The sequence below is a fragment of the Wyeomyia smithii genome, chromosome 3 (assembly GCF_029784165.1).
Source record: "Wyeomyia smithii strain HCP4-BCI-WySm-NY-G18 chromosome 3, ASM2978416v1, whole genome shotgun sequence".
NCBI classification, from domain to species: domain Eukaryota; kingdom Metazoa; phylum Arthropoda; class Insecta; order Diptera; family Culicidae; genus Wyeomyia; species Wyeomyia smithii.
In genome coordinates this window covers 21120075-21143178 of record NC_073696.1, presented here as the reverse complement: position 1 = coordinate 21143178, position 23104 = coordinate 21120075, and the positions used below count along the sequence as shown (strand labels likewise).

At 40.6% G+C, this 23104-nt stretch overlaps 3 protein-coding genes across 5 annotated transcripts in view; 2 read left to right on the top strand and 1 right to left on the bottom strand.

Annotated features, from left to right (window-relative positions):
• The first annotated feature begins 3526 nt into the window (after nucleotides 1-3526).
• On the top strand, nucleotides 3527-12843 carry LOC129732549 (daxx-like protein). 2 transcript variants are annotated; one of them, XM_055693515.1, is made up of 3 exons: nucleotides 3527-3886; nucleotides 10819-12116; nucleotides 12179-12843. In XM_055693515.1, exons 1-3 carry the CDS (start codon nucleotides 3842-3844, stop codon nucleotides 12633-12635), a joined length of 1800 nt encoding a protein of 599 aa, XP_055549490.1. In that variant the 5' UTR covers nucleotides 3527-3841; the 3' UTR covers nucleotides 12636-12843. The 2 variants fall into 2 exon arrangements, with proteins under 2 accessions (XP_055549490.1, XP_055549489.1); XM_055693514.1 differs by lacking the exon at nucleotides 3527-3886 and adding an exon at nucleotides 4215-4292.
• A 341-nt stretch (nucleotides 12844-13184) lies between these two features.
• LOC129732550 (40S ribosomal protein S21) lies at nucleotides 13185-13954 on the bottom strand. 2 transcript variants are annotated; one of them, XM_055693516.1, is made up of 4 exons: nucleotides 13865-13954; nucleotides 13723-13781; nucleotides 13311-13502; nucleotides 13185-13245 (listed from the first exon to the last, which is right to left on the bottom strand). In XM_055693516.1, the coding sequence occupies exons 2-4, from the start codon at nucleotides 13770-13772 to the stop codon at nucleotides 13236-13238; spliced, it is 252 nt and encodes an 83-aa protein (XP_055549491.1). In that variant the 5' UTR covers nucleotides 13773-13781; nucleotides 13865-13954; the 3' UTR covers nucleotides 13185-13235. The 2 variants fall into 2 exon arrangements, with proteins under 2 accessions (XP_055549491.1, XP_055549493.1); XM_055693518.1 differs by lacking the exon at nucleotides 13185-13245 and having other exon boundaries at nucleotides 13307-13502.
• A 3797-nt stretch (nucleotides 13955-17751) lies between these two features.
• Nucleotides 17752-23104, top strand: part of LOC129732547 (ankyrin repeat domain-containing protein 29) — a 367940-nt gene continuing 362587 nt past the window's right edge. The window contains exon 1 of the mRNA XM_055693512.1: nucleotides 17752-18054. The gene's annotated coding sequence lies outside the window, so the exon portion shown is untranslated. The remainder of the gene's footprint in view (nucleotides 18055-23104) is intronic.

Here is a 23104-nt window from a genome sequence, read left to right as displayed (position 1 = left end):
TCTCCTTTTCCTTTTAGTTTCAGTTTTACAGTAAAATCGTTCTCAATTAAAAAAATGCATTTTTAACAATCTTCTCAAGTATCAATCAATTATTACCAAAGAAAGGGAAGGGGGGGAATACTAACGTGATGTAATTAAGGGGGGGGGGGGGAAGGTCAAGGAAGTTGTGACAGTTTGTGACAAGGGGGAGCGGGGAGTTAATTTTTTCCAAAATTTGTGTGACATCATTAATGGATAGTCCCCAAGTAGTACTGAGAGGGAAACCATAAACTTAAGCGATGTCGAATTATATTATACTGGAAAATTTATTAGCTTTTAATAATATGGATATTATGTATATATGTACATTATGGAAACAACAATCGAATAGGGTAAATGTTGATGGTGTGGGCATACATTTTTTCGAAGTATCATAGCCCATATTGGAATGTTTGGTCAGTTTTAGTCAGTGTGAGCAAGAAAAAGTGTATTACAAAACATTTCTATGTGAAAGTAAAGAGAATGTAATTAAAAGTGAATATACCCTAGCTTAAATTCATGTTTTCGTGCAAATAAATGCAGTAATACATGTACAATCAACAGAAAACTTTTCAGTTTTGACGTGGGACTACGTCTTTCTTCACTATACTAAGGTACATTCTGGGAAAATTGGATTGAACATGTAACGTTTTTGGTTGGCGGAATGGAAGATTTCAGATGCTAATAGCGCTCAAACAACTGTTCCGATTTCAATGGTTAATATACCGTTGGAAAGCTAAAACATACAAGATTTGTATAACATGATAATTTTAGTTGCCATTTCCTCATTACTCCGTGAAAATTGCGAGTAAGTTTGAAGGTCGAATATCCACATACATTTTTTATACGATTGGTATATTTCCCTAACGCAGACTTCAAAAACATAGACGAAATGATTTCACGCATTCAGTCATTGGCTAGCAATGCCAGCCAATTAGCATTGCATTCATCACCCAACGCAAGCGACGAAGAAAGAAAGCAGAGAAGCTTCAACGTGATTGGTTCTTCCCCTAATCACCCAAGTTCCCCACACTGAGTGACGCTATAAAAGGACATTTCGTGTTGATGAAGCTCATTCCCTGGTCCACCGTCAAAGCGAACAGTTCGGCTTCCCTTCGATCTGAGTTGGACCCCTCCAGTGGTAATCTAATTCAGATATCGTTGTTGGAATACAGCCCGAAACTGGACGTGATCGGCACTGGTGACCAATGAAGCCGTTGGAAGGGACCATTGGAAGACTTGGAAGCCGTTTGGATGCTGCCGATAGTAATTTGTGTAGGTATAGTGTGTCGTACATCAAGTGTGTGTGTGTCTGAGTAGCGTTAGCGTGTGTATGTGTATGTGTGTGAGAAGCGTGTGTATGTGTGTGTGTATGAGTAGCGTGTGTATGTGTGTGTGTGTATGAGTAGCGTGTGTATGTGTATGTGTGTGAGAAGCGTGTGTATGTGTGTGTGTATGAGTAGCGTGTGTATGTGTATGTGTGTATGTGTGTGTGTGTGAGTAGCGTGTGTATGTGTGTGTGTGAGTAGCGTGTGTGTGTGAGTAGCGTGTGTATGTGTGTGTGTGAGTAGCGTGTGTGTGTGAGTAGCGTGTGTGTGAGTAGTGTGTGTGTATGTGTGTGTGTGTGTGTGTGTGTGAGTAGCGTGTGTGTGAGTAGCGTGTGTGTGAGTGGCGTGTGTGTGTGTATGTGAGTGGCGTGTGTATGTGAGTGGCGTGTGTGTGTGAGTAGCGTGTGTGTGAGTAGCGTGTGTGTGTGAGTAGCGTGTGTGTGAGTAGCGTGTGTGTGAGTAGCGTGTGTGTGTGTGTGAGTAACGTGTGTGTGTGTGTGTGTGAGTAACGTGTGTGTGTGAGTAGCGTGTGTATGTGTATGTGTGTGAGTAGCGTATGTATGTGTATGTGTGTGAGTAGCGTGTGTATGTGTATGTGTGTGAGTAGCGTGTGTATGTGTATGTGTGTGAGTAGCGTGTGTGAGTGTTAATGTGTGTGAGTAGCGTGTGTAAGTGTTAATGTGTGTGTATGTGTGTGTGAGTGACTTATGTGTGAATGTGTGTGTGTGTGTGAATATGTGTGTAAGTGACGTGTGTGTGAGTAACGTGTGTGTATGTGTGAGCGGCGTGTGTGCGTGTATGTGTGTAAGTGGCGTGTGCTTGTGAGTTGTATGTGTGTATATAGCGTGTGTGTGTATAACGTGTATGTGTGTATAACATGTGTGTGCAAAAATGCCTTCATTCGAGGTAAATTTATTTAGGACAGAATACTTTTATGGGCAACAAGTTAATTATTTTTTCTATTAATTTGTATGCTATGGTTTATGACAGGTGTATGTGTTTTTTTTGTTAATGGATTGTTGTGTATGGTATATGTACGTTTGGTGTGTGTTAAATACTATGGCGATTGCAGAACTAAATCTTTACATCACTCAAGCACATACCCTTTAACTTTTTTGTGTTTGTTACAAATACAACACAACTGATGTATTGATGAGAAAAAATTATCAAATGCTTATACTCTTTTTTATGAGTTGTTATAAAGTTTTCGATAGGGATATCACGAATAAAACTTTTTTTAGGTCCTATCTTCTTTTGGACTCTACATTAGGTGATTGGAATATGCATTATTTTTGTTCTGCATCTAAAATAGTGTAAATTGAAAGACGAATCAATGTACTTAAAATTCAAAATTTGTTTCTCTAGCCTTTTTTGATTCAGATTAGATCAATTTTGTATTTTGTATCATTGAAATCAAGCCTGATTAAAATGTTTTTTCAGTTAATAGATTGAAATTTGAATATATAATCTTTGACGTACTGATTTTCAGTTATCTCGATAAATTATCATTAATTTGAAAATTAAATAAGTTGAGATATTCGAACAAATTTCAACATAGCTGCGTCTTTTATTGCCGAAGCCCATTGTTTACACCCCATGTATGCTTTTCCTAGTCTTTTTTGAGCTTCATAAATCGCACTATGTAGACGGTGCCCAGTTTTCCCTACGCAGTCGAACAGCGAAAGAGAAAAAGTCAACATAGGCACGGATGCGCTGTGCTTTTATGCTGCGGACGGCGAACTCCACAGTACCACCCTCTAAATCAAATGCTGAACATGTGTAAACATAACAAACCTCTCATTCGCACCAACACTTCGACACGGTCGCCACCCAGTTTTAGCTCTAGAGACAGTGTGGCCAAAATATGCTTTTCATAAGCTTCGCTCATACGTAGTGAGAGATGTTTATGTTTACAAACAACCCGGTTTTTCGGTTACAAAACTAGATTTTACTTGATTATTTCTGGTTTCACGAGCTGATTTCTATTGCTGTCGTGGATTTGACAATGCTTTCCACCAGTCTGAGGCATTTATTGTCACAAACGGACCGATTAAGAACAGGTCAAACGACCCATTATAACAGCTATTACATCCGGCCTAATGCGTCACTGCTGTTATGTCCCGATCGGCCATGTATGTGTATAGGTTATTCAGCGCACACGGAATTCGCATGAGTGCCCACCGCCGAGTCTAAATTCATTCAGCAGCTCCACAATCGCGCACTGAGACAAATAAAGCAGGAATCGTATCGTAGGGCTATTAGCAGGAAAGGAAGCTTTCTTGTTTATTACACATTAAAATCGTGTCGATGCTCAGATCGAATCGCTGGTGTGCATGTCGTAGCAGTAGGCCGTGTGGAGTAGTGCTAGTGAGACATCAGAAAACGAGCGAAAAGAGGAAAAAATTGGGCAAGATTTTCGAAAATAGTAAAGTTTTAATGTCTACACGTCGTCTTATTGCGTCGCATTAGTCATCCGGAATTCTGGAGTGTGTGAAATGGATCCCTCCTCGATCATCGTGCTGGATTCCTCCGACGAGGAAGTAAGTAATAGGGGACAAATGGTAAATGTGAAAAAATTTAGGCTTGATCGCGCTCAAAAAGTCACACTCGATAGCTGGCGCTGCAGCTGCCGCTTGCTGCTACTGCTGAAAACTCTAGTGTCACTCGCTAGGTCGGTGTGCGAAACGAGAGAAATAATGGAAATGTCAGAATGCTGTGCTGCTAGAGCTAATATTAATCGTTGTTTTTACGTTTTGTTTCTGTTAGTTGGGAATATGAAGTTACAATAATATAATACGGTTCTTTCGACGAAACCCTGGAAGCACTACATGTTCAGAATAATCCTTAAGCTTAAGTTATGTAAGTCAAACCGTGAGTAGTGCTTTTATGCTATGGGAGGGAAAAGGAGTTTTCTTCAGTGAACTGTCGGAGGGCGGTACATCTCATGTAGGCTAGGTTTTCTTTGTTTTGGATTATTTTTCTGGTTGTTATGCTGAATAATGAACAGAAAAAATGTATGCATTTATTTGTATTAGCTCAGTGTGTGTTTTGACTACACTTAATCAACAGTAGTTGCTGAAGTAAATTGGAATTATTTGTTCATGTTACATTAGCCTACTGTGTTATGCGTAGAGGTGAATGGAATCGCGACAATCAGTAGGCCTGTGGATCAAGCTTGTAAAAGACTATGAATTTACAATGTCTGTTAGGTGCTTTTTTCAGTCTATTGTTGTGTAATTGACTACTTAACAGGATATTTTCGGAGGCTAACAACGAAAGCATATACATTTAAAAGAAAAATCAGCAAAGCATGCAAGGTATACAAGTCGGATTAGATGAATCAGGAGATTTGAGAATCCAGACAGTCATGCCGTTAATTTATTTTTTATATATTTTATTGTCGAGATATGTTAATTTGTCAGAAACCGAATTTATATAAAAGATATAACATTTTCTTCAAGTCTTAACAAATAGTATTGGAATCAGTTCATAGATTCTAAAATAAAATTCCGGATTAAGCCTAATGGAAACATGAAACCACTTAAATACTTTAATGCTCTTTCTGCATGTACCTTATGGGTGGCTTTGAAATAGCCATGAAATAAACGTACTTTCAAGCTCTAAACGAAGCAATCTATCCATAAGTCGGAGCGCTTGTGAATGGCCACCTGTGGCTAAAAGTATAACAAACATGTATTTTTGCTGTTGATGGAACGATCAAACGACAACGCGTGTCGGGATCTCTTGCGAGTATCCTTGCTTTGCTATCGACAGCGAAGTTGAAAACAATTCGAATCAAATACTTAAATACCATGAGTACCAGAATATTTCTTGAAAACGGCATTAATTAGATAGAAGTCGTTCCAAAAAATTTTCATCTGTACGCTAGAGGTGCGCATTTTCAAACCAGTAGGCTTGGGCAAACAATTCTAAGGTTCTTCACTACATAAGAATCCCAAATTTTCTTTAGAAAATGCGATATCTGTTAACACAAGGCCGTAACGACTGCCATTAGAATGGAACTGGTAGTAGTATACTTTTCGGGTCGAAATATGTACCGAGAGTTGGAGTTCTGTCGTTATTGTACAATATAGGAACGTCACTCTTCCTTTTTTTGTTCATGGTATATGAATGGGACCTCCCAGATGGTCTCGAGGTACGATGCTAGCCTAACAAGCCAGTCGTCGTAGGTTCGAGTCTCGACTCGGGAGAGACTGTAAGTGTCAGTAGGATCGTAGCGCTAGCCCCGCAATTATCCCGTACACTAAACAGTTGGCTGCGAAGTCTGTGTATAATAAACAGAATGTCGAGTTCCGAATCGGAATGTAGCACCAAGGCTTTGCTTTTTTATATGAATGGGATTATAGTGCAATTAGGAGTCTACGTATTTAGCCATCTAACTTTTTAAGTAAGTGACCCAGGGTTTTTCTATCTCTTCTGGAATAAACGCATTGCAAGAGTCGTAAACAATGATTACTCCCCGATGGCGTTGAGAGGAATTGACGTAACGGCTGGTTCGACGAGGAGTGTCAAACGATTCTAGACGAAAAGAACGGAGCGTGGGCGTTGATGCTGCAGTAAAGGACGCGTCACAACGTGAGTCGATACAAACAGAAACGGAGACAGCAGGCCTATCTTTTTCGGGACAAAAAAACGCCGCCTGGAAGAGATGGAGTGTGAGAAATGGATCCGCTCGTTCTCAAGAAACATTCTACAAGAAACTAAATGCATCCCGTGCCGCGGGGCGGGCTTTTTGCCGCGAACTGAAATGTATTGGGATAAAGATGGAGGAATTTTGACGGATGAACGTGAGGTGATCGACAGGTGGAAGCAGCACTACGATGAACACCTGAATGGCGCAGAGACAAAAGACTCAAACGGTAGGAGCCCAGCAGATGAGGGAGACATACCGCTCCACACGATAAGTGGAGTTAAGGATGCTATCAAGCAGCTAAAGAACAACAAATCAGCTGGAGTAGATGGCATCGCAGCGGAGCTTATCAAGCTGAGTCCGGACAGCTGAGTCGCCGCTAGCAAGAAGGTTTGTGAGAAGTTATCAAACCGCTTTGGCGGATAAGCGATCGACAACGAACCAAATTTTTACGCTGCGGCAGTTCTTTCAAAAGTGTCGCGAATACCAAGTCCCCATGCACACCCGATTCATCGATTCAAACCCTCTCACTCACGAGGTTTTTCACGATTTAAGAATTCTCGGGTTAATTTAGGCAAAATAATTTGTCCTCTGTGTGCCCAGTGGTGTTCCATATAAAAATCTCTGGAGCAAGCGAAAAAAATACTTATTTTATGGATCATCACACTTAATATACAATAGATCCACCTAAAGTTTATTTTCATTATGATTAGGGATTCTATTTGAAAACGGTTGTCAAAAACTCATTATATATTCATCGTAAAATCCAGATTTTGTCTTACAATTTTTTTTTATTATTTAAACATTGAATCAAGCTGTCATTTGATTTGCCAATATTAAACTGTATTATAAATGCAGCATTTTGCAAAAAAAGTAATGTCGTAAGCGGCCTTAATTCTTTCCGGGGGAAAGAGTTAAGGCCGCTTACGACACTATCGACTATGTAGAGTTATAGAAAGTTATGTTTAAAAATGGCCTTCCTGCGAAACTAACAAGACTGACTAACGCCACGATGGATGGTGTACAGCGCTGTGTGATGATTTCGGTTTGGGTATCAAGTCCGTTTGAAACATTTCCTGCCACCTGTTCAACATTGCGCTTGAAGGTGTTATGGAACGTACGACCTACGACTAGCGAGGCATGATCTTCAATAAATCTAGTCAGTGTATCTGCTTCGCTGATGATGTGAACCTTTTCGAAAGGACGTTCCCGGAAGGAATCCCGCAAAAATGGTGTTCGTCGAATCCGGCCGGTACAAGACGTAGGGGTGCGTAACCAGCTAGGTGGTTGGATGAAGTGGAGCAATATCCTGGAAATGTAGGACGCTCAAGAGAGTGGAGACAAGCTGCCATGGACCGAGTGCCTTGGCGTAACATTTTGATGCAGGTGAAATCCTGAGGGATGTTTCACCAGGATAGTAAGTAAGTAACCGATGATTGCAGATTTCGTGGCCCTGGAAAAGCATTCGCTCTGTGATTGTTCTATTTCCAGCAATCGCAGCAACTACTAATTGTGGTCAAGGGAAAAATTAATCAGAGCGTCACAAACACATCTAATTTACTTCTTCGAGCGTCTATGAAACGCTCAAACCGGTCTTAGTGGAAGTGCAATGACGCGTCAGTAGGAGTACACGTAGGTCTGTGTGAAAAAAATGGAGAAACAGAAAATTTACTTGCACAAGTTTTATCAAAAAATAAACGCTCTGAAACAAAACTTTCAAGCAATACCGGAATAATATTGATGGTGGAGCAAACCCTGGAGGAAAGTAGCCAATGAAAGAAAACGCTTTACGCTTCAGTATGTCATCAGCCTCACAGTCGCTACGTAAATTACATTTTTTTCCTACCGAAGATAGGCACGTTCGCCGAAACCTTCAAGACGGCGTTGGTCAGGATCTGGTAGGCTAACCTCCGGTTTACACAAGCGCCATCAATGCCTACAACTCGTGAAATCGGAGGTGGATGTAACCTACGGTGGCAGAGAGCTTCGTTGCCGCAAAGTTACAGAGTCCGCTTTGATAAGCGAGTGGTCGTGGGTTCGAATCTTAGTAGAATCAGGCCATTTGGTTGTCAAAGGACTTTAACATAGGTTCATTCTTAGGCTCTCCACTACATACCCTTCCTTCAAGCTTAAATCTATAGTACCGTTGCTGACTTTCTTCCTAACAAAAAAAAGTCCCTCTTATAAAACTGTTCTGAGTAACGTATAATAGTTCTTTTCAGGGAATTGTAATTATGACACGGTCTTGGCTAGAGGAACGAGGTTTCGATAAGACTCCTTCCTCTGGACAAAAATATAAGTCCTTCTTATAATAAACCTGACCATAGGGGGAGTGCCTCTTCAGGGAATTGTGATTGTGACGCGGTGTTGGTAGGAGGAACAAGGTTCGATAAGACTCCTTCCTCTTGACAAAATAAGTCCTTCTTAGAATAAAACTGATCTCAGAAATATTTACCCTCAACAGGGAATTGTAATTGGCGATATTGGCACGAGGAACGAGGTTTCGATAAGACTCCTTCCTTATGACATAATAGGTCCCTCTTAGAATAGACCTGGCCAGAGAGGAACGTTAGGTGTAGCCCCAGTTGAGGGAATTGTAATTTGGCGATATTGGTAGGATAGAAAAGAGGCTCGGTATAGTAGAGCAGTAACTTGAAATGGAAAGGTAAACTCTCACACACAAGCACTGATATAAATGAAAAGCGTATCATTCAATTCAATAGTGATACTGCCAATGATATGAAAAGCGGAGTAAAGAAAACACCTGGGCAATATCACAATAGATCAAAATGTCTCTGGTCGCAGTGATGAGTCCATACAGAGGAAAAAAAACCTACGGTGGCAAGGTCAGCAAGGCGTATGAAGATCTCGAGTTTAAGGATTTGAAGATCAACCAATTCAATTGCTTGTTATTTATCTGCGGTCTGAAGGCACTATGCTACACGCACATCCGAGCAAGACTTCTTTTCCGCATCGAAGATAAGGTAGCAGCGTCTCATCAATCTCAAGTCGGACACCACAATGATTGAGCCACCCTCAAGTGTAAAGAATACGGTCCACAGTATCTCAGAGAAAAAACGTGGTAACCAACAAAGTCCACCGGAAACCGAAAGTGCATCCCTCGTACTCCCTGCCGGCAATGTGGACAAATGCACCATGTTCGCGGCTCTCCCTTTTCTGACCATCCGCACCAACCGCACTGGTGATGAAGAAAACTACCGCGATTGTGCCAAAAAAACTTCAAGCAACTTTTTTAATCAACCCCGGAAGAAGAAGCAATTTGAAAAGAAGACCAGTTACAGACTCATGTTTTCGCGAACCATATCACCAACAGCTACAAAAAAACAGAGATACGTGACAATCACCATCAAAAGGTCGCTATTTCGCCACAACTGGACGCCGCATGTGAAAAAAATTGGGCCCCCGAAGCTGGACTTCTGGCCCACATCGCGAAATTCCATTGTGAAGTCACTCTCAACAGCATGGTCAAGCTAGGTCAGTGTTTCTTGAAGTTATCACCGGAATTGGTTCAAACGAAATGTTCAACCTATGGTCAGTTCCATTCGATACGCTTTGCAGTAAAGTCGCAGTTCCTGGACCTGGACCGAGTTTTAAGGAAACTAACTAAACACTGCACAAAGACAAAGATTAAGCTATTTCTCAAGTCTAATACCAAACGCCGCCACAATCATTGAGCCTATCGGAAAAGTAATTTACAACGTATTCCTGCGAGATGCAAGTCAAGATCCATTTTCCATATTCGTCGACGGATTTAATGTACCGGTTTACCAGATTCAGTTCCTGAAAAGAAACTGGTTAGTCATATTACTTCTCATATGACAGCAACAAAGAAGATGATTCACCGCGTCCAGATTCAGTGCCAATTCCAACTCCTGTAAGACCCAAACGAAATACCTATTTGCCAGCAAGGTTCTGGCCATACTGGATGGCTTAAGGAGGCAGGTGTTCCATTCCACGCAAACTGTGATCGAGAGGAAAAATCTTCATTCCAATTGTAACCGTCAAACTAGATTATTTCTAGTCTGAAATTTTGAAATTTGTATTTAAACTAGGTTTACTGGATTGCCCATAAAAACTATTAGTTTAAAACAACCGGGGCATAGATTTGTGGAGCTATGAAAAGCACTCCCTCGAAAGCCTTAGATGCAATACTTCACGCTTCACTCATTTTCGCTGCATCGGGAGGTTCAACTGGAGGCGGAAAATGCACTCAGAATAATTCGGCAGGCTCATCTAGAAAAAGAAAATCTAACAAGAAACCTGAAAATACTGACAGATTTAAAAATAAAACTAATAAGTCTACAAAATAACTTCGAACGACCGAACGAGACATTTGAGAACAAGGTGAAGAAATGAATTCATGGGAGATTCGCAAGTCTAGGTATCAATAAATTCTTTCACTAGTCAACAGTTCTCAGTTCTACTGCGGCATGAATGCACGTCTCTGAAAAAAATTATCGACATGATGGTTAGTCCAGAACCTGTTTGTGGGTGAACTTAGTGAGTACAAAAAGGACCATTGAAGCTAACTGCAACTGGGATATCATGAGCAGATTACGGCAACCTAAACGATTTATACAGCCAAGTTTTCTTAAGCCCAATAAGAGACATAGGTCTGCTCACGAAGTCTCGGTAAAATAAGTTTCATACAGGGTGCGACAATAATCAAATAATGGTCGCACTGATTTAGTCTCCTACAAGTAAAAATACCAAGTACATAACAGTTTCCAGATTTGATTTTCAAGATAACCTTATAAATTAAGACATTTATGCTTACTTATATCCTTCTCTCATTCACAGTCCGGTGAGCCGAAACGACGAAAACTGGGAAGCGGAGCGGGGCCGCCACCGTCGGCCGTAAACGGGGGTCAGCACAGACTTAAGCTGCCGCCCGAGCCGGGAAGCAATATCAAACGCATCAAACCCATCACAATCGCTACGAATTTGAGTAAGGAGTCCGACAATAACAATCGGCCGGCGGTGAACGAAAATTTTGCTTCCATCAGTTACTCCGATGAGTGGGAGAAAAATCTTCAAAAGTACCAGCAGATCATCAGTGACCACGAACGATCACGCCAGCAACAGCAGCCGCAGGCTGCCAAAAAGAAATCACCCCTTTCTTCGGTGGCTGAAGAGGAAGTTGGCGAGCGGAAGACAGCTACGCCCGGCAGCAGCACTGCCGATTCTCACTCCACTAGTCGATCCGAGAAGAAAAAGGAACGCAAAAATGACCTGGAAAAGAATCCCATCGGGAAGGAATTCGGCGAGCTGTTGGATGCCTGTCGGAAGGCCGACTCGTCACCGGAAATGGAACTACTGATACAGAAAAAACTCATAAGGTATTACGAGTGCGTCCATCCCGATTTTATCAACTCGAAAAGTTTCAAGAAAACCCTGGCGGCAGTAACGGAGGAAGTGCTGGCCAACCCCGAACTCGTCTACCTCAAGCTGGCGAGTATCGTGGAGGAGCTGAATATTCGTCGCAAATCGAGGAACTCAGTGATGACGAATGAGAACGTCACCAGCACTGGAAGCGAGAAGAAAGACAATCAGATAAGACGGCTGAATCGAGCGTTATACATATTGAAGAAACGCATCGCAAAGCTAGAGGAGATGGAGGTAGATTTCGATGAGGATATCAACTCCGCTTACATGATGGAGGAGCGATACAAAAAGCGAGCATTCGAAATCTATGAGAAGATCTGTGATATCACCGGGGAGAGCAAACACGCACACCGGATTGTTCGGAAGCCGGTGCACTTTGATGGGACGCACTATCCAGAGTTTAACCGCACCATCCAGACGTTCGTAAACCGAACGAACACGTTCCCGGATTTCTTCGATGTGCTGAAATGCTTGCAGCACTGCAACAGTCAGTACGGGTACCGCATGAAGCGGGATGAGATGACCAAAATTGCCCAGGATGCGTTCATCAAGATCGGCAAACTGCTTCAGAAACGTCGAAAAACGGATCTCTACGAGACGGTTTCGTACTACACAGGGGCGGAAAAGGATCCAGCAATTGTCGACCGAAAGCTGCTGGAGAAGCTAGAGGATAATAAAAAACATTACGGGAAGATTGGAGATCTCATCGATAAGTGAGTGTTGTCTTTAGTTATTTTTTCGTACTACATATGTTAAATTTCGATTATTTTTGCAGGTTTGCACGTGTGCAGGATCGTGATACGGATGACGAAGCGGATGCCGGTGCGACATCAAGCCATAATTCTAAGCCGTCCAGCAGTAAAACAGGAATGGTACAGATAAAAGCACAACCCGCCATAGTAAGCTGTAGTTTGAACGAGAGTGTAAGTAGACCTACGTCTCCACCTACGAACAGCACCGGTACAAAGGGTACGGATTCGCCTAGTGATAGTAGTCCAACCGCGGAAGACAAAGATACGAAAAAATCTAGCAGCGACGATAAACCGGAGAACGGTGAAATAGATGGGGATAAGAGTCTTGAGGAGGTTCCACCTCCCGACGATGGAGACGACGAGTTTGACGAAGAAGAGGACGAGGAGGACGAGATGCTCATTAAGGAAAACGTTAAACCGGACACCTTCGATGACATCGAAATTTCCGACGATGAAGAACTGCTTGTTCCAGCGTCTTAGCGCTTGACGCTGGGTTCATGTTTAAATTTGTAAATAGCAATCACTACAAAGATTCCGAAGGAATATATCGCGCTCCGAAACTAGTGATTTCATAGGGGATACTTTTATCAGAAATTATTTCACTTTTACAAACACACAATCGTTCTTATATCGTGGCTATTTAATTGTTAGCGTAACTTTTTGATAAAAACAAAATCATTCACCAAAACCACCTGATTCGATCTCCCAAAAGTTCACTATCAGTAATCCGTAATATGTTCATGTGTGTGTAAGCTAACGAATTGTCCTTTTTTCGGTTTTTCTTAAACGTTAACCGCTCGCATCACTATTATTGAAACCTCGTCAGCAAAAACAAGACATTTTTGCTCTGAAAGAAAGCTAGAGCAATGCTAAGTTATTTGTAATCAACGTAAAATATACACATACACTGTACATACGATGCAAGCCAATAAAATATTTTGCAAGAAAATAACAGAAAATAGTTAAGATTAGAGTGAACAAAACCGCGCAAGACTTGTGTCATCATTTGATATGAAGCTTAAACGCAAATTAAATCACTTTAGCTTGTTTTATTTGACCATTCACAAACCAAACCAATATTTAGTAGTTCCTGCAACGAAAAAAAAAAAAAACATTTATAATTTGGGAAACAAATAGGCACTTTTAAAAACTCACTTCGTCAACAGTCCATCTTTTTTGGCCAACCGGACAATGCAATCGTCCGATTCACCCATCCGACGGATTTCACCGCAGATAGCGTACACCTTGGAGGTTTCCAACATACGGCCGGTCTGTGGGTTCACATCGACGATGTTGATCTGAATGGAGGCATGATCCTTGGCGTGAATGATCCGATTGCTGGAAGAGCTGTTGACGGAGAGCGAAGTGAGGTTAGAATTGTAAACAAACATCGGCAGGTTGCTAATCGTAAAGTTATTCTTGATTCCACTATCGAATAGTTTAACATGATTCCTAATGTGAACATAACTAAGATATTGACTATATAGTTCATATTTCAAACGAATTTTAAGTCACAAATCGACACGTGCTAAATTATGTCGGAAATATCAACACATTCGTCACTCACCACTTCCTCGGGCAGTACAAATCAACGAATTCTCCAGCGTCATTCTCCATTTTTAAGTGCTGAAATTGAGTGGGCTGTTAGAAGCTTTTTTTCAACAACAAAATAATACGAAATTTAAACTAAAATCCTTGTAAAATCGTACATTTTTAGCTAGCAGCAAACTGCAAGAGAAACACTCTGACACAATGGCGGATCAAAAAGAGAGAATCGGGAAAGTTGACTGGCAGTTCGGTTGACAGTTGTGTTTTCGTCGACCAACGTGTACTGCTTGAAAAAAATTGTTAGCAAGAGTTTTTTCTGTGTTTTTCGTGTGGGGGTTTGTGTCTTTGGAATGATTAAACACTTCAGCCTGTAGTACACTGAGTACACTCTTTGACCGAGCGTCAAATGTGGAATCTATAGGATTTGTTTGCTTTCGCAATTAGGACTTATCATTCGTAGGGATTTAAACTTGTCAAATAATTAGGGATACCATCCGTCCTGATTAAGCAGGACATGTCCTGATTTTGAGACCCGTTTGGAGCGTCCTGATTTATTTTTCATATTTTAGCATTTGTCCTGATTTTTCTGAATGATGCCGGATATTCAAAAAAGTAGCAGATTGTTCAGTATTTTTATCTTGACTCCGGGAAGAAACGAACTTATTTCGAAAGAATTTTTTCTTTGGTTGAATCTTGACGGGAGAAATTGTCTAGTCGTTGAATCCGTTAAATGTTTTTTGACAAGAGAGTGTTTTAGGGGTATGTATATCATTTTTTGTTTGATAAGAAATGTCAAAGAAATACATATTCCACAAAAAATTGATTTTCAATTTTTAACAACTGTAAGTGATTTTAAGATAAACACTGCCGTCAAGAAATCATGACACAGGGATGCCAGGTCATTATTCAAATATCTTCACACTCCATTAAAATGTCTCCACACATAAGAAATTTGCAAACACGTTAAAAGGTTATCGGAAATCCTAGTGAATACATTGAAACGGGTGCGGTTAATCGACCGATTATAAGGCTTTCACTTCTTTACATCAGCTCTAATGTCCTCGAAAACAGGACATGACCCTCTAGCAGCAGAAGTGTGACTTTGTTCACTACTTGCCGGTTAGTGAAAATTTAAAAAAATCTAATTTTTCAATTTAAAAGTCAAAGAGCCGTGGATAACAATTGAGAAAGGGTGCTGTATTTTTTGAACAACGTGTCAACAGTCATACCGAATACTTCAGCACGCTTCTTAGCTTTTTCACAATGTAGTAAAAATCTAAATGAGTAATAGAAGAGTCTTTGTTATATTGGTTTCCCTGCCTAATGCGTGGAAGCTGTCCACCGCCGTCACACATTGACCGCTTTCGATAAATTTTAGAACAAGTTCCTCCACCTGAACTGATTGAGAATTTAATCATAGTATTAGATGAAGAAACAAGCGGGCAAGTTATACAACCATATTGTAATACATTTCTCACTACAAAATCGTCTAATGATTCTGTGGAAGCAAGCGAGAAGGTGATCGTCCAGCAGCTGATTTGTTTCAAATGCAAGCTATCACCGGAATCTCTTTGCAGTAGTTTGCTTTTCCAGTCGTAGGTGGCTATGGGACTGGTTTGCTATCATTCTGGCTAGGTATCGAAAAAGTAATCGCATATGGGTCCCAGCTTATTGTTTGCAACATAATTTAATCGAATTTTGGTGTTTATGAACGGGTTATAATGTTAAAGTATTTAATTGACATTGCAGTAACAATTTCTGTCGATGGCCTTGTTTAAAACAGCAGAAGAGTGCAATATTTCTCTCAAAGCGTTACGATTTTTAATTGCTGTTTTCTCATCAGCACGGAACCGCAAATGGGACGGACTTGCTATGAGCGGCAGTAATGGTTCAACACCAGTAAGTCTATGTAATTCGAGTACCAAACCAAGGAGTATAACTGGTTTTCTGTACACTCAAATAGATCGCGCTAATATCTCTCGCCTTAGAGGTGCTCCACTCGCATAAAAAAGCTAAATCATGCGTTTGACATTTTATATTTGGTGATTATTTCCGAACTACCTGCAACTTACATGCAACTTACTAGTGATCTCGAACTTAACGTACTGCGCTGTTTTCTGCTCGCGTTTTTGTCGAAAGCGCTTGGTTGACGGCACTTGATAAGAACACCCGCGAATCTGCTTCGCCTGGCCATTCTCCGTTACTTGTCCCGATTCCTTGGGACTTGGTTGACTCGCATGCTCCTTCAGCCCTCGTTATCTACTGCACCACTTCGTCACTCAAGCTTCGTGACAGTGCGTGGCCTCTTCACCTTTGCATATTGACCGCTACCTGTCGCTTCTGTCCGCGCGTGCTTGCTTCCCTGCCGGGAATGGATGGTTTCCGCTGCACTACACCCTTCAACGTCACTCGGAGTGAGGAAAATCCAAACTGTCTAATTAAAAGGCCCTGAGAAACGTTACAAGAATGAGTCACGACTGTGCTTAGAACCTGGAGGTGTAGGTAAGTTACCTCCGTGGAGAGCCCTTGCGGATGCGACCGTCGGTCGTCTCTTGTCTTTGAGGGACTTTGTCTTTGAGGGACGGTTTGCCCGCGCGATGGTTAAATCTTGTCGCCTTAAAGGTGTCTTGTTGTCGCTCGTTTTCTGGTGCACTTCTGATCGTTTGGGTATCGTATCGTTTGAGGCTGTCACCGCGTGGCCGATCTGGGAAGATGGCGAATTATGTGGTGCTTTAGGCCCATGAATTCAGATACCTCACCTTGCGGGAATTCAGCGCTGATGAATTTGCCCCAGGACGGAGACAAATCTTTTCCGGTGCTGGTTCCGGGATTTGTGTTAATCACTTAAATAAATTTATTATTTCACGTGCCTTATCTTGGCTGCAATTCCCCCTTCGATGGCAGCAAGTTTGGAAGTGATGGCTCGATCGCTGTGGTGGCGGATGTTCGATCGCTCTTTCCAGAGAGCATTGGCGAGAGAGTATTGTAGTGTTGCCACATGCACGATTGGTTATTTTCGTGCAGAATGTGTAGAGTTAACAACAACCCAATGTTGAATATTGGGAAGGTGTGACCTATTGCGACTTTTTTGCTAGCAATCGTAATAGGAGGACTCCTCAAAATCATTTTCAGAATTTTATTCTGACACAATCCTTTGAAGCGTTTTCTTTCTTGTTAAACAACAACTTGACCAGATCGGTACCGCGGAAAGCATTGCTGGACTAAAAATTTGTTTGTAAATCAAAAGTTTATTTTTTAAACAAAGTTTAGAATTCCTGTTAATGAGAGGGTATAAACAACTCGTATATTTGATGCACTTAGCTTGTATACTCTCAATGTGCTCTTTGAAAATAAATTTTTTATCGTAAATTAGTCCCAGAGAATAAAGTTTTATTATTTTTTAAAAATATTATGTGAAATCTAAACTCAATGCAAATCGAAAAAGCGAGAAGACTGGCCATTCTCCACAATTTTATATATCAACCTGATTGCTCTTGTAGAAGGCGTAATATATTAGCAGTTGATTATCGAAGTGACTGGTATGTAGATTTTTTTCCGTGTTGGGTAATTTCGTCTTTCGTTACTGCGACCAATTTTTGGATATTTTGCGACATCATTGATATCATAGAAATTAATATTGACATACCAAGAATGTATAAATAGTTTCCGGTGTGTGGAATGTCTCATGTTGAAATAGAGAAGTGTATATTTTGAAATTAAAGTACATAAAATTATTCGCTTCCGATTTTTATATTTATTATCATTTGATGTAGTAAGTTTAACAAGTTTATTTTCTAGAATGATACGAAACACATCATACTCATACAATCATCACGTTTAACTGCAACTTGAACTGATTAACGTGTAGAAATTTGCGAAAATCTGAACTATTTTGTTGTGCCCACTGCCGAAAACCACGGTTCGTGTCTACACTCAATGTTTCGTGGTGCTGCCGCAAAACGCCGCCCCTGCTGTCTTTTGCGAGCGCCATTTGATAGGCAATTGTCGCGAATCGTATTGACACTGGCGTTGCTATACTTTCAGGCGAAATTTCCCCCTTCGCTTGCGCGTACACCCTGCTGCTGGCTGATCAGCTGCTGTTGAAATAAACAACACATCGTCGTCGTCGTCGTTGTCGTTTTGCGTGCGGGGTGACAAAAACGTAAATAAAGTAGTATAACACTGGGGAAATAGTGTAATGCCTCTGCTGGTAGTGCCGACATAAATAGAACCGATACGCATCGTGCAGCGTAACGAATCGGAGATTCGAAGTTCTAGATAAATTGAATGCTGTGAAAATAGCTTCGTCGGAATTGTGTGTCTTTTTTGCGCTTTTGGTTGTAGCAATAAGGTAAGCATGGTGGCTCTACGCGTGTACATTCCAAGCATTCTTGCGTTTGTTTAGTCTCTGACAATGATCTGTTTATCCACCATGAATATGATAATAAGGTATGCAATCGAGTGGATTATGTAAACGATCAAATTCTGGTGAAGGAATTCAACGTTCTAGCTGGGAGGTATTCTAGATAAAAAAGACAAAATCTGTGAAGTAATCGGGTATGGGGAATTTAGCACCACTTGAGATTGCTCAGGAATCATTGCAAGTGATAAGTTCTTGGTTACTAAAGAAACGAACACGCCTGCTATTCATCACTTTTTCATGATTACTTGAATGCACACTTTCACTGGAAGCATCGTACTTAACTACTGCGTGTTCATGAATTTTAGGATGAGGTCACGGTTTTCAGGAGAATTTAAAACTTATGGAAATGTCGGAAAGTTGCGAATGGTATTTTACGTTCGATTCTGAATAAATTGTGCATAGTTTTCCACGGATCAACAAATTAATTAGGTATAAGGACATGAATACATTTTTCGTGGAAACGAAATCACCACGAATAACAAATAAACCTGCCATCTAAATGTGAAATTGGCACAAATTTTGTATCATGAAATATTAATTTATTCTTTTAATGTGTTTAATGGTTATATATGTTTACATATCCAATGTTGCCAAAATATACATCATACAAAATTTTATTTATTATTTAGAACCGGTGTATATACTTATTGGTTAGGTCCAATCTTATTTCCGATAAAGTTCGGTTCAATTTGAAAATCTCCGACATGTTATTCCTATTTTTAAAATTTCATAAAAGTGTGTGATTTAGATTTATCAAGTGACACATGGCTAACCGAATATTATAGGTAAATAATAAAACTGTGACTGTCAAATTATTGAACCATCCTTTTTTATTTCAAACTGAGTATTCTTTACAATTTTTTATCGGTCTGATCTTTTTTTCAAGCTTCAAGCAAATGCCGATTCAACAGGCAAGAAGGTGATTATTCAATGCGAATGTTATTGTTTTCTGCCAAATGTTCAAGTGGCCGAAAAACTGAGTGTTTGAACAATCCATTCTGCCAATCAATGCTACATAAATTTATCATGTGATCTCTAAGGTTATTTCAAGCAAAACTTAGACTTTGATGAAATATTAGAATCAATGCTCCTGGGGTTGATTTCGACTGCACACTTAAAACTGGATCTCGAGCTCGGCTAAAAAAAAAAAAATCGAGTTCACTGGGCAACTTGGGGTTCAACCGATATTTCAGCAAAAAAAAAAAGCCGGTTGCCGTAGGTCGTCAGATTATTTTGCCGAGAGTTCACTGAAAAAAAATAGGCTTGACGAATCTCGTTTGAATTTTTTGCCGAACTTATCCTTAAACACTGTTGATGCCGAGATCAGCAAAAACATTACTGATATATTGGCACGAAATTTGCCCGTTGCCGAGTTTCGGCAACACAGCTGTCATTCCCATGAACGAGTTGATCGCCATTTTTCTTTGTACAAATTTGTGCAAATGTGTTTCGTAAGAGCACACAGGAAGCAGATGAACGATTTGCTGCAATTTGTGCAAACTACAGATGTTCTACGTCGTACGAAGTGGCAGGGACCCGGGAAAGTGTAGTTTTAAATCGTGCAAACGCCTTGGGAGCAAACAAGCACTAAGCGGAAAAATGCACTTTAAAGTAAAATGGACGCGGCTCAAAAAAAACTGCAAGAGAAGGACGTGAGACTTTTGGATATTTTGTAAACATTCAATACTCAAAATGAATAAACTTCTTTACTTATTAAAACTCATCTAGCATGTAATTTATCTTTAAAAGTATAACTACTGAATTCTCAGCGAAATTTTTCTCTGCGAAAGGATTCCGCTGAAAATCGCCTCTTTACTGTGCCGAAATATTCAGCTTATATAACTGTTAGACTAGTTTGCCGCTTCTCGGTTAGATTTTCCGAGAACACAATCAAATGCGTACCGAGATTCTCGGTATTAAATGGCATTTGTCAGATACTGGTTTCCTGAGGTTCTCGGCAAAATAGATTCAGCTGAGATGATTGCCAAGCACTCAGCTGTCCAATTCTCGGCACAAATAATGCCGAGATTCGGCGAGTTTTTACAAATGTGTGGAATTCATGTTTATGCATTCGATTGGAATTGATTGACGCTACACACTTAGATTTCATTGCCGAGAACTCAACAGCTGATAAATTCAGCGAAATGTTCTACAATTTTTCGGCAGAATTTTCAAGAACTTCGGCAAACAAAATATCAATACATGGTGGTTTACGGTAGATCAATATATTTGCTGAATGCTCGTGGAAATATATTGCTGACATTTGTTAAAAACTTCACCGAGCTCGATCAGCTGTTGGGAAATGTGCCGAGATGAATTAAGTGTAAGGGCCTACAATATATTAAGCATTTAACATCACAGTTATCATCCTACACTAGGATGAAATTACACCATACGAAATTGAAAAAACTACTCAGTACAGGTAGTCAACAAGTTGAAAATATTTGGCCAATATTTGGGGTTGTAAAGGCCTTGCGACGATTTGGCAAAAGGGAAAATAGATACCTAGAAGTCTGTATGCTGGCAGACTATTGCTCGAGCCTCCAATGTGACCGACCAAATGTATAAATTATTCGAAAAAATGAAACATGTATTTTGTTTTAATGTCAAAGCGTGATTTTTTAAGATTAGGTATTTAGGGCAAAATTTCAATGTACCATTGAACAATAATAATATCAGTCGTATGAAAAAGCCAGATGAAGAATTGATAATGTGATAATTTTTTAAAATTTGTAACCTTGAGTTTTTTTTTCCAGTGAATCTTTCTCGGTGAAGAATTTCAAGATACTTGACCAAGCCATGAAATGGCTGACAAATCTCTGGTTAGTTGGAACAATCTTACAGCTGTTAACGGTTCTTCAGAGCTTCTTCCTATCATGTACATAGTTTTCGATGCGTTTATGGTCAGTTCAATTCGTCCGGCTTCAGCCTTCAGTCGAATTGTACCTCTCCGTCATCTTCTCAAGGGTTCGCGCTGCAATATCAATGTCATCGGCGGAGCTAAAGAGCTGAACAGATCTCCTAAATGTCGTGCTACTCGTGTCGATACCAGCCCTACGTATCACACCTTTCAAAGCGATGTTGAATAGCAAGCATGATAATCCATCACCTTGCTGTAATCATGTTCGAGATTCGAAGGGACTCGAGTGTGTCTCCGAAACTCGAATCACGCACGTGTCGCCTTTTTTGTAATGGGCACACTGTGCCCTCCATCCACTCCTCCGGTACTACCTACTCCTCCCAAATCTTGTCAATAGCCCAGTGTAGCGCCTCTGCCAGTGATTCGCCCAGTGTTTCAAAGCCCGGTGGGGAGTTGGTCAGCTCCAGCGGCTTTGTTGTTTTTCAGCCGTCCGATCTCCTCTTTAACCTTCTGAAGGTTAGGGGTGGAATTCTATCGACATCTGCGCGTACAGAGCTGGCCATCGCGAGCGACGAATAGTACAACAATACCATCTTGTGTTGTGAGAGCTTCTTGACCGAAGATACTCCTACTCCTATACTGTTAGACATACCCTTAATCACCTTATCATACTTTCCGACTAGTGTCACGACTCACAGCATTCTTGACCGTATCGATAATGAAAGAATTTTTTATTTTCCGCATAGACCGCAGATGATTTGCATCCTTCACGAAATGATGACTGCAGCCAGGCAGAACTGGATCTTCCCGGTTTTAGATTTTTATTTGGTGACCATTTACCATGAACGCTACTGCCTTCTTATCGACTGACACTATATATCTAAGAAAAACAGTTCTTTCGAAGATGGTCCTCTAGAGCTGGCAGATTCGACTTCGGTAATTTTTTTGATAGTCCGCTCCGTGTTGGTAGTCCGAGTATCCGAAAGAATGAGCTTTCTGTATCATGCGCACCTCTATTTCTATGCATTCGTAGGCAGAGTAAGCTGGGGACATTTCACTTCCCCTACCTGTTGTTAGGTCGACTGGAAACGGAGCGGAAAACAACTTAGATGAATTAACTCCTGCGGTCTTGAATTGCCGGACAAGATCATCAAATGCAACGAAATGAGCTCGCATGGAGATTTCTTCTTTCTTCCGTAATCGTGCCAACTGCTTCCTTAGCAACGCTTATCTTTCTTTCAGAACTTCCCATATTTCAGCTACCATTTGCTTTTGCCGAATAAATTCAAAGATTTCATCCGTTGTGAATCCAATTAGAGTTGACTTGGCCTTTCTGTCAGTTTGATTCCCCTTCTTGAGAGCCGAAGCTGGTTCTGTCAGCACAGATGAACCGTCGTTTAAGTGAAGCTTAACTTAGAAACACAAATTTTCGAAATTCGGTCCGGGCTGCTGCGGGATGCGTTCCTTTGAATTGCCCATAACCTCTAGGACGAACTCGAACAAATGCTAACGAACATGGAATATTTTACGCCTTTTCCATGAGCGCTTATCAACTTCTCAAGGACTGCCTGATAGAGCCTACTTCTCTAAAAATGCGCATAACATAAACTTAACAGTTATGAGCGGCGGGTGCCAAATCAATTTTCGCCTGCAGCTCAGAATACCCTTCGATCACCCCTGTTTATCATGTAGGGGTAAGCGGGGTAAGACCGCCCCCTTAAGCAATTCTGTTTATAAAAAAAAGGTTGCGGCTGCAATTTTATTTTTTCTTCGCTAAGAGGTTCTTCTATTCAATACCCGCATTTAAAAAATAAGAACTGAAATATTTTTGTTTATTTTCCAGCTTTTTTTTAAATTTTAAAATTCATTGAAAATGTACAGATCTTTTTCATGCGGGGTTAGCCCGCCCACCAGCGGGGTAAGATCGTCCATCATTTTTTGAGGATAAACAATATTTTTAGTGCCGAAACGGTTGATTCTATCGGTATAGTGTCTCTGACAAAGTTGTAGATGGTATTTTTTTTCTTTTTAAATAAAATATACACTGTGAAAAATCTGAAAAAAATTTTTTTTTCTAAGTTTTAACTTATTTTGTTTTCTGATTATTCAAGTTCAAAT